Source organism: Perissodus microlepis, chromosome 7 (genome assembly GCF_051167445.1).
Source record: "Perissodus microlepis isolate ML-2025 ecotype Zambia chromosome 7, ASM5116744v1, whole genome shotgun sequence".
In the NCBI taxonomy this organism is placed as follows: domain Eukaryota; kingdom Metazoa; phylum Chordata; class Actinopteri; order Cichliformes; family Cichlidae; genus Perissodus; species Perissodus microlepis.
The window spans coordinates 20,494,859-20,510,126 of NC_140467.1; the positions used below are offsets into that span (position 1 = coordinate 20,494,859).

At 38.9% G+C, this 15,268-nt stretch overlaps 1 protein-coding gene across 2 annotated transcripts; it reads left to right on the forward strand.

Moving 5' to 3' along the window:
• The first annotated feature begins 197 nt into the window (after window positions 1-197).
• On the forward strand, window positions 198-14,931 carry sv2 (synaptic vesicle glycoprotein 2). Of its 2 annotated transcripts, XM_084934054.1 has the most exons (13): window positions 198-300; window positions 4,943-5,026; window positions 5,246-5,407; window positions 5,928-6,090; window positions 7,222-7,343; window positions 8,277-8,440; window positions 8,533-8,613; window positions 9,277-9,375; window positions 10,748-10,836; window positions 11,196-11,323; window positions 11,856-11,951; window positions 12,802-12,961; window positions 13,129-14,931. In XM_084934054.1, exons 1-13 carry the CDS (start codon window positions 207-209, stop codon window positions 13,310-13,312), a joined length of 1,626 nt encoding a protein of 541 aa, XP_084790180.1. In that variant the 5' UTR covers window positions 198-206; the 3' UTR covers window positions 13,313-14,931. The 2 variants fall into 2 exon arrangements, with proteins under 2 accessions (XP_084790180.1, XP_084790181.1); XM_084934055.1 differs by lacking the exons at window positions 4,943-5,026; window positions 5,246-5,407 and having other exon boundaries at window positions 204-300.
• The last annotated feature ends 337 nt before the right edge of the window (window positions 14,932-15,268 follow it).

Here is a 15,268-nt window from a genome sequence, read left to right on the forward strand (position 1 = left end):
ACGTGCAAACCCGCCGCTGTCTTTTCACTTCCTGGTCCTACTCCTCCTACTTCTTATCAGGTTAGCTTCAGTGTTAGCTGTAGCCTGTAGACTTGGCAGTCATAGGACCGGACACCTCGCTCGGAGATTTGACGGATCTGGAGAGAAGTTAGCTAATCTACCCAAATCTTAAGTGCCCAGATTAGAGACACCCGACTTCTCTGGAGATGTCCCGTCATAAGCATGCCGGAGATCCGGAGGCACGCCAGCCGCTTCTCACGGGACATCGCCTGGACGCAAGGGAGCTGGACTCGGATGAAGGTAAAGGCAGACAGTTTGTTTACTTGCATACGAAGATCCATAAAGAGGTCATTCCTATAACCCCCCCCACACACACACACACACACACACACACACACAAAGTAATTATATGTGTCAAAATTATTTATTATTGTTATTTTATTTTATTTTTTACAAAAGTAAGTGGCATCTCTCCTTATTTTGTTCAAATTCAGTTACCTGATATAGTTGTTTTTTTAAAAAACGTTATTATTGCTGTATAAGCTTACTAATATTTTACACCTATTTTTTTATTTAGACTTTAAATGCTTTAAGTCTTTACAATAAGTTGTGTACCTGAATTGGTCCCCCTCATGAGTCCTCTAGTTACTACTCCTTTTTTGTTTTGTTTTAGGAAACCATCTGTCACTCTTTCATCAACCTTTCAAAAGAATATTTCTCTGATGCTTTAAGGCTTCCACTCGGTTTACCCTTACTGACACTGTAAACTGATATTGGGTTGCAATTCTGGTTACCTGGCCTATAAAGATGTAAAAAATAATATTTGTTAACTATATATATATATATATATATATATATATATATATATATATATATATATATAAATATATATATATATATATATATATATATATATATATATATATATATATATATATATATATAAATATATATATATATATATATATATATGGTTAGGTTTTTCAGTTCTAGCTTACCACCACGTGTATACGGGTATACGTTCCAGGGCACATGGTGCAGCCAATGTAAAATTATGAAAATATTAACAAAACAAAAAATCTTTAGAATACATAATAAAGCATGCTATTTGTAAAAGTCCATTTAAATTGTATTGTATTGTATTGTATTTAAATTGCAAATAGTTGCAGCTGCAAAAATTACTTAATTACTGCTTTCTCCACCTTTTACATGTTTGTTTGTTTCAAAATTAATTGAATTAAACAAAATAATATACTAAGATGACAAAAATGAATAATTTAAAAAGTGACGAAATTTGTTTAACAAATTCTTTAAAAGAAATTGATTCAAATTACATTTTAGTTTTAAACAGATCATACCTTCTCTTTGATAACACGTGCTTATTAACACACTCCTATAAATTCATTTGCTGAGTAAATTCAGGAACATTTCACATCGTTTAAAATGTAAATATGCTAGTAATAGAGATGAGATACATTTTGCGCACCTCACATGTGGAAAATTTGGACAGCTGGATCAGTATATTTTTGTAGTAGTTTAAATCCTAAAAAGTAGTTTTAAGCCCTCTTTCAGATCAAATGTTAAAATATTTTTTTAGGATGTTACTACTTTGAAATGGCTCTGAAAAGAATTTCCATTTCTGATACTCGGATTACTCTGTACTTTTACTTCTTAATCCTCAACATATATTTAAAGCGGTAAACAAATCTGTGCCTGATAAGTAATGGATGACTAACAGTTGATGTATTGATTTTTAAGAAGTAAAAAATGCTCATATTGATGTATCTGCTAATATTCTTACAACAGAAAAAAAGGATGGGGGATTTTTTTTGTTTAAAATTACTACAATACATTTCATAATCCAGTTACATTTAACTTTAATTTTTTTCCACAAATGCGACTTTGCTGCATGTGCTGCAGAGAGTGCTGAGAGCCTCGTTTTCTGCGTAATATTCTGTAAAAATTGTTTTTGGCTTCGTCAGTGTATCAGCGAATGTTAGCTATTTGACCATATATCAAATCTGCAACAGCTAATATGAAAATAAAAAAGTAACGAAGAGACAGGAGAAACACCCTTCAACAGTGTTATGCATTTTGATTTTCCATTGTTTGCCCACTAGAGGGCACTCTGCAACTTCCCTACAAAGAACACAACCAGCTGATCCAAGCAAACAAGCTATTTTTAAACTGCACTGTCTTATCTTAGTATTGACTCATAAATATCTACACATAATAAACGTTACAGAAATTTGGTTATACTTTGGTATCACTCTAAAAAAATGTCATCCTACTATGAAACTTTCATTCCCACTTTGGACTAAATTGTGATGTTGTTGGGGTTTTTTTTAATGATTTTTCATTATTTTGTGCTATTTTGTAGCCAGATAATTATTATAACAGTTAGTTACTTGCCAGTTATTGCTAATTACATTTTCATTGCAACCATAGAAATTGTCAAAGGATTTTTGCTTTTAAAGGTTTTATTATTCATATAATAATCAGCTAAGAGTGTTTATATTTCTGTTTGTACTCAACCAGCTGCATAGTTAACCGCTGGCTCTCTGCTCTATAACGGAAACTGTGTGCCGTCATATTATCTGTCAGCAACAGGAAACCGCCACCCAAGAGTAAGAAACGACCTTGTAGAGAACACAACGTTTTGAGAAGTCACACCTGCATGCTTGACTAGATAAGCATAGTATTTCCTTTTTTGTATGCTTCATGCTGTGTATAAATAAAGGCAGAGAGCTGCTGCAGGGTGTGAGTCTCCGTTGAGCTCTCACCCGTGCACGTTAAACTGCTGAAGTGTCTGAGTGTTATTTCATTATATCTGAGTGTTTGATAAAAGATTATCTCTAACAGAAATGTATCAAATTATAAAACAGATGGAAACAACAACTCTGTCGTAACTTCATTAATATGTTTTAATGAAAGAAATGGTCTAACTGCAAAAAGCCTCATCAGCCAGTTACATGGCCCAGGCAAGCCTATTTGTCTTATTAAGTTAAGTTTATGGCTCGATTTATGCTAGTGCAATGAAAGTAAAACACTTCACCCTCTGTAAACTTTATACATGTTTGTGTTGTTACCGAATAAATATATATTGTTAGTGCTTATTGTTACTTGTTTTTAATATAGTTTGCTTCCAGTTTAAGAGAGGGACAACTTTGAGTATAAACTAGGTGAGAGGCTGACAGGATGTGGACAAAAAGTGAAACTAGGCAGAGTGCACTGCAGAGTTGTTTTGATCAAAATTATGTGTGACTGTGTGCGACGTATAGCAGAACTATATATACGCATTTGGCTTGTGATGCTTTAGACCTGTGGATGCTTGCTAGAGTCTGCAGCTCTCCTTTTCCGTAAATGTAGAATAAAGATGATTTTTTGAGCTTTGACCACACTGAGTCGGGGTCTTTCTCTATCAGTGAAAGAATTTAAAAGAACCGAATTTGACAGAATTTGGCTCTGGACGTTGTAGGGCTGTCCTGGTTGACACGCCTCTACAATGTTGCGTGGAGATCAGGGGCAGTACCCCTGGACTGGCAGGCCGGGGTGGTGGTCCCCATCTTTAAGAGGGGAGACCGGAGGGTGTGTTCCAACTACAGGGGGATCACACTCCTCAGCCTCCCTGGGAAAGTCTATGCCAGGGTGCTGGAAAGGAGAGTTCGTCCGCTAGTCGAACCTCGGATACAGGAGGAACAATGCGGTTTTTGTCCTGGTCGTGGAACACTGGACCAGCTCTTTATCCTCTCAAGGATACTTGAGGGTGCATGGGAGTTTGCCCAACCAGTCTACATGTGTTTTGTGGACTTGGAGAAGGCATTCGACCGTGTCCCTCAGGGTGTCCTGTGGGAGGTGTTGCGGGAGTATGGGGTGTCTGGCCCATTGCTACGGGCCATTCGATCTCTGTACAACCGTTGCAAGAGCTTGGTTCGCATTGCCGGCAATAAGTCGAACTCGTTCCCGGTGGGTGATGGGCTCCGCCAGGGCTGCCCTTTGTCACCGGTTCTGTTCATAATTTTTATGGACAGGATTTCTAGGCGCAGCCAAGTGGTGGAGGGCTTTCACTTTGGTGGCCTCAGAATCTCATCTCTGCTTTTTGCAGATGACGTGGTTCTGTTGGCTTCATCGGGTGAGGGCCTCCAGCTCGCACTGGGACGGTTCGCAGCCGAGTGTGAAGCAGCGGGAATGAGGATCAGCACCTCCAAATCTGAGGCCATGGTTCTCAGCCGGAAAAGGGTGGAGTGCCCACTCCAGGTCGGGGATGAGTTCCTGCCCCAAGTGAAGGAGTTCAAGTATCTCGGGGTCTTGTTCGCGAGTGATGGGAGAAGGGAGCCGGAGATCGACAGACGGATTGGGGCTGCAGCTGCAGTAATGCAGACGCTGCACCGGTCCGTCGTGGTGAAGAGGGAGCTGAGTGTATAAACGAAGCTCTCAATTTACCGGTCGATCTACGTCCCTACCCTCACTTATGGCCACGAGCTGTGGGTAGTGACCGAAAGAACGAGATCGCGGATACAAGCGGCAGAAATGAGCTTCCTTCGAAGGGTGGCTGGCCTCTCCCTTAGAGATAGGGTGAGAAGTTCGGCCATCCGGGAGGGGCTCAGAGTAGAGCCGCTGCTCCTCCACATCGAAAGGAGCCAGCTGAGGTGGTTCGGGCATCTGACAAGGATGCCTCCTGGGTGCCTCCTGGGTGAGGTGTTCCAGGCATGTCCCACCGGGAGGAGGCCCCGGGGCAGACCCAGGACACGCTGGAGAGATTATATCTCTCGGCTGGCCTGGGAACGCCTTGGTGTTCCCCCGGATAAGCTGGAGGAGGTGGCTGGGGAGAGGGAGGTCTGGGCCTCTCTGCTTAGGCTGCTGCCCCCGCGACCCGGCCTCGGATAAAGCGGATGAAGATGGATGGATGGAATTTGACAGTGTGTATTTGGCTGCCTTACAGGTGAAGTCATTTTTGACAGAACAGCAGAAGCTGGTGGGCACATACCGCAGAAACTGACATATGAGGAAGCAGTGGAAAGAGCAGGTAATCTAATGTTTTTTGTTTTGCACTTAGTCATCGTAAATATGAGGAGAAAAGCATATGAAAAATAAGCTTATTTAAGATTTTAGGTATACACTTTATACCTTTAGAGGTGTAATACCTAGGTGTTTGTGGTTATGACATAAAATGAAGATTTTCAAAGCTATGCAACGAGTCAATCATGAATTGCTTCTCCCCTTTGTTTATTCACTTCTCTCTCAGGTTTTGGTTTGTTCCATTGGCTGCTGCTGGTGGTTTGTGGTTGGGCCAATGCCAGTGATGCTGTGGAGATTCTTTGTGTTTCTTTTCTGCTGCCAACGGCACACTGTGATCTCCAGCTGAGCTCCTCAGACATGGGCCTGCTGACAGCAAGCATTTTCCTCGGTGAATCATTTAGTCAACCACCTTAAACTCCCCTTCACAGAAAATGAAACAAACTGTTTGTTTGGTAATAGGTCAACTGTTTGAAGCGGAACTTGGAAATGAGAAGCTTTTTTTTTTTTTTTTAAGTTTATTGATTTATGTGACGTAACACCACAAGACCTTACACAAGCCAAACACACAAGACGTTATAAGCCTCTGCTCTCTGCTTATTTTGTAACCCTTTCTTATAAAACTGGAGCCATAACTGAATATACGACCATTTTATCAATATTATTAAGCCTCTGAAAATGTTGAACTATCAATAAAATCACTTTAATGTAATATTTTTATTAAATCCCTTCAATTAAAGCTGAAAATCTGCGCCTAATTCACATGTTGATTGTCAGATTTACAGTCCACTGTATACGGAGCAAAGCTGTCATTGTCCAAATACTTTTTTCCCTGACTGTAACTCAGTGTTTTGGGCAACTGACTGAGCCCACTGATTACACCAAGTTCATCTTTTTTGCCTGTTTTCCAGGAATGATGGTGGGTGGCTACATGTGGGGTTACTTGGCTGACCAGAAGGGGCGTCGCAGGGTTTTGATCGTGTCTCTGACAGTCAATGGGCTGTTTGGGGGTCTGGCTAGCTTGGCTCCATGGTTCTGGCTCTTCCTGTTGATGCGGTTCATCAGTGGCATTGGGTAAAAACATGATTTTTAATTCTTTTTTTCTGTACAAGTTTACGTTTTGCTAACACACATTCAACTGTTCCCAGGGCCACAATACTAGTGAATAATACTAGTAATACTTCACTTTGCAGACATTGTCACTTGAAGGACTGAATTATGAACTTGTACTCATATCCACTTTTGAGTAGATTTGTTTTCATATGTGATTTGTATATATTGTAATGTTGCTATTTTAGAATATTATATGTCACTGATTTGTGCAAAGTATGAATATTTGTTGTAAAATGGTTTTATAATGGTGGTAATTCATGAATTTAAGTGATAATTTTAGAATCTATAGGAGACATAGGAGGTGATGTTAAAAGGTATTTGGCTTTTTGATGATGATGGCATTGACGTTTTGAGTGGACTCATTGCCTGATTGATAGTATGCACGTGTGAGATGTCTAATAGCCAGAATCCTTAATTTGCTGAATCTGTATATATGTGCAAATGTGCATGAAGACTGTTTCTGTGTAGCAAATAAAGGTCACTGAGACTGAAATGTTGTAACTGAAGAAAAGATTATGGTAAGTGGGCCATTGTGCGGAGGTTATTTTATATATTTTTCCTCTATGCACCTGTCATTGATTCAGGTGTGCAGAGTTTCCTAAAACTGGCTAACACACATTCAACAAAATATGTTTAAATGTTTAGAGCGATAATTCTTGAAGTGTTACGATGTGACTTGTATTGCTACAATGCCTAATATTTATTTTTTGGAGGGAATTTTGGGAAAAAAAAATCTTAATGACAGAGGGCAGTTTTCATATATACTACAACCAGAAGAGTTGCCTTCTGTTGACTATTAAAAAAACATTCAAGTTTAGGGCAGTTCCACATTGGGAAGCTGCATCCTTTTAGTTGTTTTAAATGTACCTCTGGTGTCATTAGAGGACAAAAATGCCCCTATTGGGGCACAAAGGTCAGTCAGATTAGTAATTGACTGGTTTGATTTTATTCAGTGTCACCATTTTTGAAATACCCAAATATAGCACAAGACATGCAGCATCCCTCCACGCTGTATTTAAAAACCATCTAAATTTTCTTTGTTAAACAACTAAAACAGCTAAAGAATAAACACCATGCTGTTCTCCTCTGCAGGGTCGGCGGGTCACTTCCTGTCATTTTCTCCTACTTCTCAGAGTTTATGCCCCGGCTGAGAAGAGGTGCGATGATCAGTTGTCTGGCCACCTTTTGGATGGCAGGAAACATCCTGGCTGCAGGTGGGAGCAAGGAGTATTCTCCATATAAAAAATTAATATAACTGTGGTTATGCCCCATTTTAACATTTTAGCATTTTAACCCCCTCCATGTGGGTTTTAGCGAGATGCTATTATATTTGAATGAACGGTGGAGTGTAAGGTATTACCTAATGCTAGCAAGCTTAGTTACCATGTTGCATATGTTGCAATATGCAAGTCCAAAGAGACTGGGTAGTGCTAAACATTGCTATGTAAAAGACCAGAAAATACTCAAGTTTCACTCACCAAAACTGAAGTACAAACGTCTTGAACAGGCTGTACCACTAAACAAGAATTCAATTTAAATGCTCCCAAAAGGCTCCAAGAGCACAAATACAATCAAGGAGTTCAGTTCAGTAACTCAAAAAGTGAGGCTTAGACAGTGACAACAGCTTCCTGTGTCGTGGCACTTATCAGTGTTCCTTCCTGTTAAAAGGAAGCTTTTCCTCCCTACTGTCGCCAAGTGCTTCCTCATAGTGGGTCTGTAGTAGTTGGTGCGAATTGAATTGAATTCAAAGTGACCACACCCCTAACTGCAGTATACAGGTGAATGAGTTATAATAAAATTCACTTTTGAGACGACTGTTTTGAAGGCAGAAACTACAGGCTTAGAAGATTTTAAATTCTATAAAGTTTGAAATTTTAACATGGGAGTTAAGCTAGACTCAAGTTAACTGCAGTTGTTTTGGTATTTCTTTGTCAGCTTGATTTTCTTTTAAGTTCCTGATGTTGCTTCTTGAGGATTTCAGAAAGAAATAGCACATACTCAGTGGTGTGTGTTACCGGGTTTTTGGTTTTGGTGTTTAAAATTTTGCACAGACTTGCACAAGATGTTAAACTCAACTTCTCTTAAAATAAACTATAGGTTTTTTTTTTTGTGAAATATTGACCATCTGTGTTTGCCTTTGTCTGCAGGTCTGGCCTGGCTGGTGATCCCCAGAACCTGGGTACAATTTTCTCTGGGAACACTGCACTTCAAGAGCTGGCGGGTGTTTGTGGTGCTGTGCTCCATTCCCAGCATCACGTCGGCACTCATTTTCAAGTTGTTCATGCCTGAAAGCCCCAAGTTCCTCATGGAGGTATTGAAAGACCAAAATAATGTTTGTGTTGCTTGGATGCTTTTACTTCTGAGTTGTCTTTAGGAGGATTTTTTGTGTTCTATCTTTTCCAGGCTAACCGTGAGAAAGAAGCAATCCATGTTTTCAGATTGATGTTTAAGCTGAACATGAAAGGAAAAGAAAAGGCTCTTCCGGTATGAAATAAGTATACTACTATATGTTTAATTTTTGCTGCACATATCTAATAATTCTTTTAAACAAAAATAAAACCAAATTAAGTCAACAAAAAGCAAAGCCAAAGTGATGCAACTGACAAAGATAAGGTGAAATCAAAGAGAAGTGAAAGCTACTGTGTGTGTTTATATTCCACATGTGGTATTCTACAGTTTTGTTGAATCAGTAGCAAGCAGTGACTTTTACAGGAAGGTGAGCAGAAACAATGGCCACCCCCTTTCCACCTCCAAACAAAGAGAACAAACATTTCTCCAGTGTTCAACACAACAACAAGAAAACTTGGACCAGATTAGAACATGATTTTGTGCTGCATGACTATCCTTTTGTATATGCTGACATCCTTGTACATATTGCTGCAATCTGCACAGACATCTTCACCTGTCTGAACTCCTTCCTGGCTGAAAAATTGTGAAATGTTAGCGCTTCTATAGTTATGTTTAAAAAATGTTTAGAATTAGCTGACAATAGCAAGTACTATAATGTATTTTTAGATTTCACTGGGCAAGCACTGCTTGCCTTGCTTGCCTTTACGAAACATCAGTCATCAGTCAACATTTTCTTCCTTCATGCAATTGTATAAAAGTACTGTAAGTGTAACAACTGTCCTCTGAACCCTTTTGTAGGAATTTGGTTTGCGTACAAGTTCTACCCAAAAAGGTGACAAAGACAAGAGCAGAAGCTTGGGTTCAAGTAAAGAACGTCTTGCAAATATTTTGAAAAAGGTGATGTAATTTGTTATTATTAATAGTTTAACTGATTTTTAGAATGTCTGGTAGTACTGGTTTCAAGATTTAGGGTTTTGTTTATTTTAAAAAAGAATGGCTGAAAATGGTAAAATATGAGTATAAGATACTCGATCCTGAAAGATTTTAAAAAGGAGAGAAAAGTAGCAAAACACAAAACAATCCTCCCGTGTGACGATTGTTTTGTGTTTTGATTTGAAAAATTACCAGAAATAGTTGTAAATTAATTTGACAAATCCTTTCAGGTACCCAAAATGTTTTATGAACACAGCTCTGGGCTTTGGAAAGTGCATTTTTTAATCATTTGGCCTCTGTACACCAAGATGTGATTTAAGTGACGCATTTTTAATTCAAGGGTTTAACAAAAATATTCCATTAACTTTAGGAATTAAAAACACATTTTTATATACATCTGGGAATTTCAGTGGGATGAAAGTAACATGGGGGGTGTTTCTAATATTTTAATGAAAATACTTTATAGTCAGTGATTGCTGTTGCTGCTTGTTTGTTGGTATTTGTGCCTTCACTTTTGTCTTCAGTAACTGTAAATTATGCAGTTTTAGGCTAACATCAGGTGGCTGACCTGGCCACTGAAGAATATCCCATTTATGGCCTTGAGTTCTTGAGCGTAACCTGTGCTTTGCACCTTGTTGTACACCCTCTGTGTTTACGTTAATGACGGCATCCTTTTTTGTACATATGAAAATTATGCGTAACTTTTTGTGAGTGTTCTTGACTTGGTTAGCTGTTGTGTCATCCTTCACTTGATTTGTTTTCTGTGATTTTTCCCGGCCTTTTGTTCAGTGAATTAACAATACACCAGATTGTTCATCTGGCCACTCGTAAATTTGTGCCATCTTTTCAATAGGTTTATTTTGTCTTTTTTTTAGTCCAGTGATCCCTGCCTTCACTTTCAAAGACCTCTCTTTGGAATTGACATTGAGCGTTACCTTGAACAGTTAGCGGATGGTTTATCTGCTCAATTAGTCACGGAAAAATGAGTGAACGAGCCTTATCTGGCAATAAAACTGCACAGCAGTAAATTGTTCAATTGCTTTAAGCATCTGAAAACGGGGGACTTTGTATAGAAATGGCTTAATTCCTAAACAGTTAATATAACACTTCTGTGAACCCCTTGAATTAAGGTGGAAATCTTGACTTCAGTCAAGTTGTGATTATTTGGTTAATAGTATCCACTTGGACCAAACTGTATATATAACAAAAAGGAAAAGAGCTTTTGTTTGTTAAGCTATTGAGTAAATGTGAAAACACTGACAGTGCATGAGTAGTTTAGGCATTTCCTTTGTTTTTTGTTGGTTTACTTATGAATAATTTTCTTGTTAACTTGCAGGCTTTGGCTCCCATTAAAAAGATATTTCAGAGCCCTTTCAGATCCAGGAGTATCCCTCTTCTCATCATTTTCTACTCAATATCTTTTGGGTAAGAAATGGGCACCTATACATTCAGGCTGTGCTTCAGCTCTGTTCACGCTGTTCAGCTGCTGGGGGATTGTATCAGACTTATAAACATAATACTACTAATGTGAGATAACCATTTGATAGGCATCACATCAAGTGATAGGGAACAATTAAATGGCAAACTCATATTTGCACGTCTACTGTGGTTTTCTTATTTCTTCTTTTTTTTTACATTTTAAAACTTTCACACTTCACCCTTTATTCTAAATCAAAAGTTAAAATCTTTTGTGTGTGTGTGTGTGTGTGTGTGTGTGTGTGTGTGTGTGTGTGTGTGTGTGTGTGTGTGTGTGTGTGTGTGTGTGTGTGTGTGTGTGTGTGTAGTTACTACGGGCTGTGGATGTGGTTTCCTGAGCTGTTTGAGAGAACCGAAGATGGCGGCTCGCCCTGCGCAAATGTGTCCCGCCCGTCTGCAGTGGTCAATGAAACTTGTGACACGGTCAAGACAGCAGGTGTGTTTCAGTGGATTCATGCTCATATTAGTGTTTTCATCCAGGCATCAAACATTGCTCACGGAGGCCAAGAAATCAGCTTTAACATTGACAGGAGTCAGTTTTTACAATACTTGAAAAGAAGAGAAAAGCAAATATTTGAAACTTACAACAAGTGCAGGACACTTCTGCTTTACTCTTTAACCTGCTTTAATATGACTTCCTAACAAGCTTAAAGCACCAGCTGACACTGGACTCACTCAGGAGATCTCAGGATGAAGAGATTTCCTGTGTTGTCTTTTAGTCCTGTACCTGCTGTATCAGTAGCTTTTTATTTTACCAATGCACGGTTGTCGAAGGATGTTTGCTCAAAAGACCCAAGTTAATCTAATTTGGAAAAATTTTGCAGTATTTATTTTTTATAATCAAATTTAAATGTTTATTTCAGTTTATATTGAGTTGTTTTTTATTTGTTTTTTCTGGTCCATCCATATCTCGCCACGTCTTTCTCCTGTCCACACTCGTCTTCCTGTATTTTTCTGTTACCTTACAGTATATACGGATGGCTTCATCATAGCTGCGGCAAACCTGCCAGGTAACATCTTCACTATTCTTGTGATGGACAGCACCGGAGGAAAGGCTCTGCTTTGTGAGTTTTTTTTTTTTTTTTTCACAAATCAATATGTTTTCATGCCTTAACACTCTCCCATACATGTTGCATATAATCATAGGTTGTGTATAAAAAAAAAAAAAAGATCATAGCAGAGCCAATCCAGGAGAGCCATTCCACTTCACAGTAACCCACAGAAATTGTGGCCACAGCAAGTGGTGCTCAAGAAACAGTCCATGGAGTGAATGGAGCTACAAAGCTAAAATAATTGACATCTTGCTAGATGTTATTTAAGTTTTTGCAAATTTAATGCGAATCATATATCTAAGGCAAAATAGAGCCACACATGTGTTTTTATTACTATTTTTTTTATTTTATTTTTAGATGAATGGATTAAAGATACTCCAGAAACAACTGAGAGGTCCAGTTCAGTCCATGAATTAAGCTGTAACTAAAACATCCATAATCATGCTTAATAGAATAAAACAAAGTTTATAGGAAATTCTATTATCGTAACAGTCTGTTCTGCTGTAACGTTGTAACATAGAAGTCAGAGAGGATTGACTCGCCTCCAGTGGACATTCAGCTTTATTTTTCCGGCTTGTTTCTTGTAAATAATTTATTCTCTGAATTTGTCAGTGAGTTGACACTTGATAGCATAAAATTTGTCCTTTTAGAGTTCATCACTGCATATCACTGTCTTTAACACAACCCATTCATAGTTAAGCAAACGCTCCATCTTCAAAAGCTTCGAGTCATGATTAAAGAAGCTCTCACACTACAAACAAATGTAGAAAATCAGAAAACCGAGCTGCTACAGAACGCCCACCTTTAAGTCAGTGTTTAACAAAAAAATCATACATTTCTTCATCTTTGTTACTTTCTCCAGCCGGCAGCCTGTTGTTGTCCAGTCTGAGTGTCTTCCTCATTTATGTGGTTCAGACCAAAGCTCAGAGTCTGATCCTGTCCTGCATCTTCAGCGGGGTGTCCGTGATCGCCTGGAATGCGCTGGATGTCGTAGGAACTGAGCTCTACCCGACAAAGCTACGGTAACCAGTCTCGAAACTCAGATTCAGCCATGTATAGAAATGGAAATCAAACTAAGATTTCTTTTTTGTATTTTTTTTAATTGATTCACTCATCCATCGAGGTGTTTTATTCTAACTCAGAGAGGTCACATGCACGTATACTGAATCTCTTTCCCTTTTTCTCTCAGGTCCTCTGCTCTTGGTTTCTTCACAGGCGTGGGCCGAGTGGCAGCGATCATGGGTAACTTGGTCTTTGGAAGGTTGGTGGATGCAAACTGTGCTGTCCCCATCTTGCTGGTGTCAGCCCTGCTGCTCACTGGAGGACTGGTGGGTCTTCTACTTCCACAAACCAGGCAGACAGAGCTCACGTGAACACTAGCGTTGTTTTAAATGGATTCAGCTTCCTCTTAACATCCTCACAGATGGGTAGAACGACTTGAAGCTCTGTAATCTCTGTATTTCCTGGTTGAATCCTGTGCCTTCTGTCATCTTTTTTCTATGGTGCCTAATTTAAAAATTCCACTGCTAAAACAAATTGTTAAACAACAGTCGGCTCTCTCTGCCTTCCAAGAATTACTGCGTTGGAAAGCTGAGAAAGAAGTGCCAGTGTGTTATTAAAATCCTGGACACCTGTAAAAAGTTTGTATGTAAATGACAAAACCCTATATTCAAAGTGAGAAAATGGGGCCTTATTATCTGGTTTACTGAAGAGTGATGGATCGACTGTAGGTCTTGTGTTTTTGCTTTCCTGTCATGTTTAAGAAACTAGTTTTGTATAGTGAGTACACTGTTCTCATAAAGGGGTGAACGTGGACAGCAACAATACTCAGGTAGGCTCTGTCATATAAATGATGCTCAGTTGGTACTAAGAGGCCCAAAGTGTGCCAAGAAAATATCCCTCACATGTTTACACCATCACCACCATCCCAAACTGTTGATACAAGGCAGGATGGATCCATGCTTTCATGTCGTTTACACGAAATTCTGACCCAACCAGCCAGATGTTGCAGCAGATATTGAGACTCATCAGGTCAGCCAACACCTCTGTTTTCTAATTTTGATGTCTTATCCAACAGGAAAATCAATTAAAACAACTGTCTGTCCAGATGTTCAGTTTGAACTTAAGTAGGTCGTCTTGACCGTGTCTACACGCCGAAATGCACTCAGGTGGTGCCATGTGATTGGCTGATTAGATATTTGTCTTAATAGCAGTTGACCAAGTGTACTCAATAATGGGGCCAGTGAATGTATATTATGTCACAGTGGAGGATGCTCAAATTTAGTCTTATGCCTTGTCCCTAATAGGACCTACTCAGGGACACGGCTCTGGCTTTGAGCACACAAACCCTCACTCAGGCTGCATTCAAATCTTCTGGATGTGAGGCTCAGCCAATCCGAGAAGGCTGACTTAAAGCAGCTGCAGTTTTTTGTCATGTCTCTTTTGAATTGTGAAAAAACAAGACCAAGGCCAAGTGTAAGATAAGTGCTATTAGTTTTTTTAAATCATTTTTAACTGTGAATCATGCTAAGCTGTATTAGTGCAATCTAAGAATAAAACCATGCAGCTAGAAAAAAAGCGTTTTAATAAGTTGCCTTCAAATATATGTTTGAATAAATGGCCTTATATGTTTTTGGAGGTTCATGACCTGCGTAGGTGGTGTAATCAGCCAAAGAATCATAGCAAATGGGTTCCAAAAAGTCTATACTTATGCACAGAATAGATTTTAGTAGGTTCAGTCTGATATTTTCCTGCACAAACTGGATTGGGCAAGTTTAGTTCAGTTTGAGTGGAAAACCAAAGATTTCAGAGTGCAGTGATGGGAAAGGACCAAATCATTTACAGACTACCTTAATATCTGCCTGAGAGACTACATTGATGTTAAATCCCTGATAAAATCCATTATCAGGGATTTTGTAAAAATTTAAAGCAGATTTACAATTATTTTGTAATGCCTTAATCAGGTTTTTAAATAAATGCAGCTTTTTCTTCATCTCACGTGTGTGTATTTTTTCTGTTTTGTTGTATCAAATAAAAAACAAGAAAGACTTCCCACATCCTTCCTACGTCTCTTTACCATGACGTCGATGAACAACTTCATGAGGTCAAGGAAAGGTGTGAAGGAAAGTTTTTAAGGTCTTAGGAAAAGAGAAGCAGTCATGCTACTAATGTGTTGCTAGCTAACCTCATTATTTGCAAAATGTTCCTCCAGCTGTTTCTCTTTAATACCACTTTGTTTACCAGCTTTTTGTTACTTTCAACTTTCGTGCGGAAATTTAGTAATTAAGAAATTGTGCTCCAGGGTTTCAAATGTCACTACAAAGATGCCA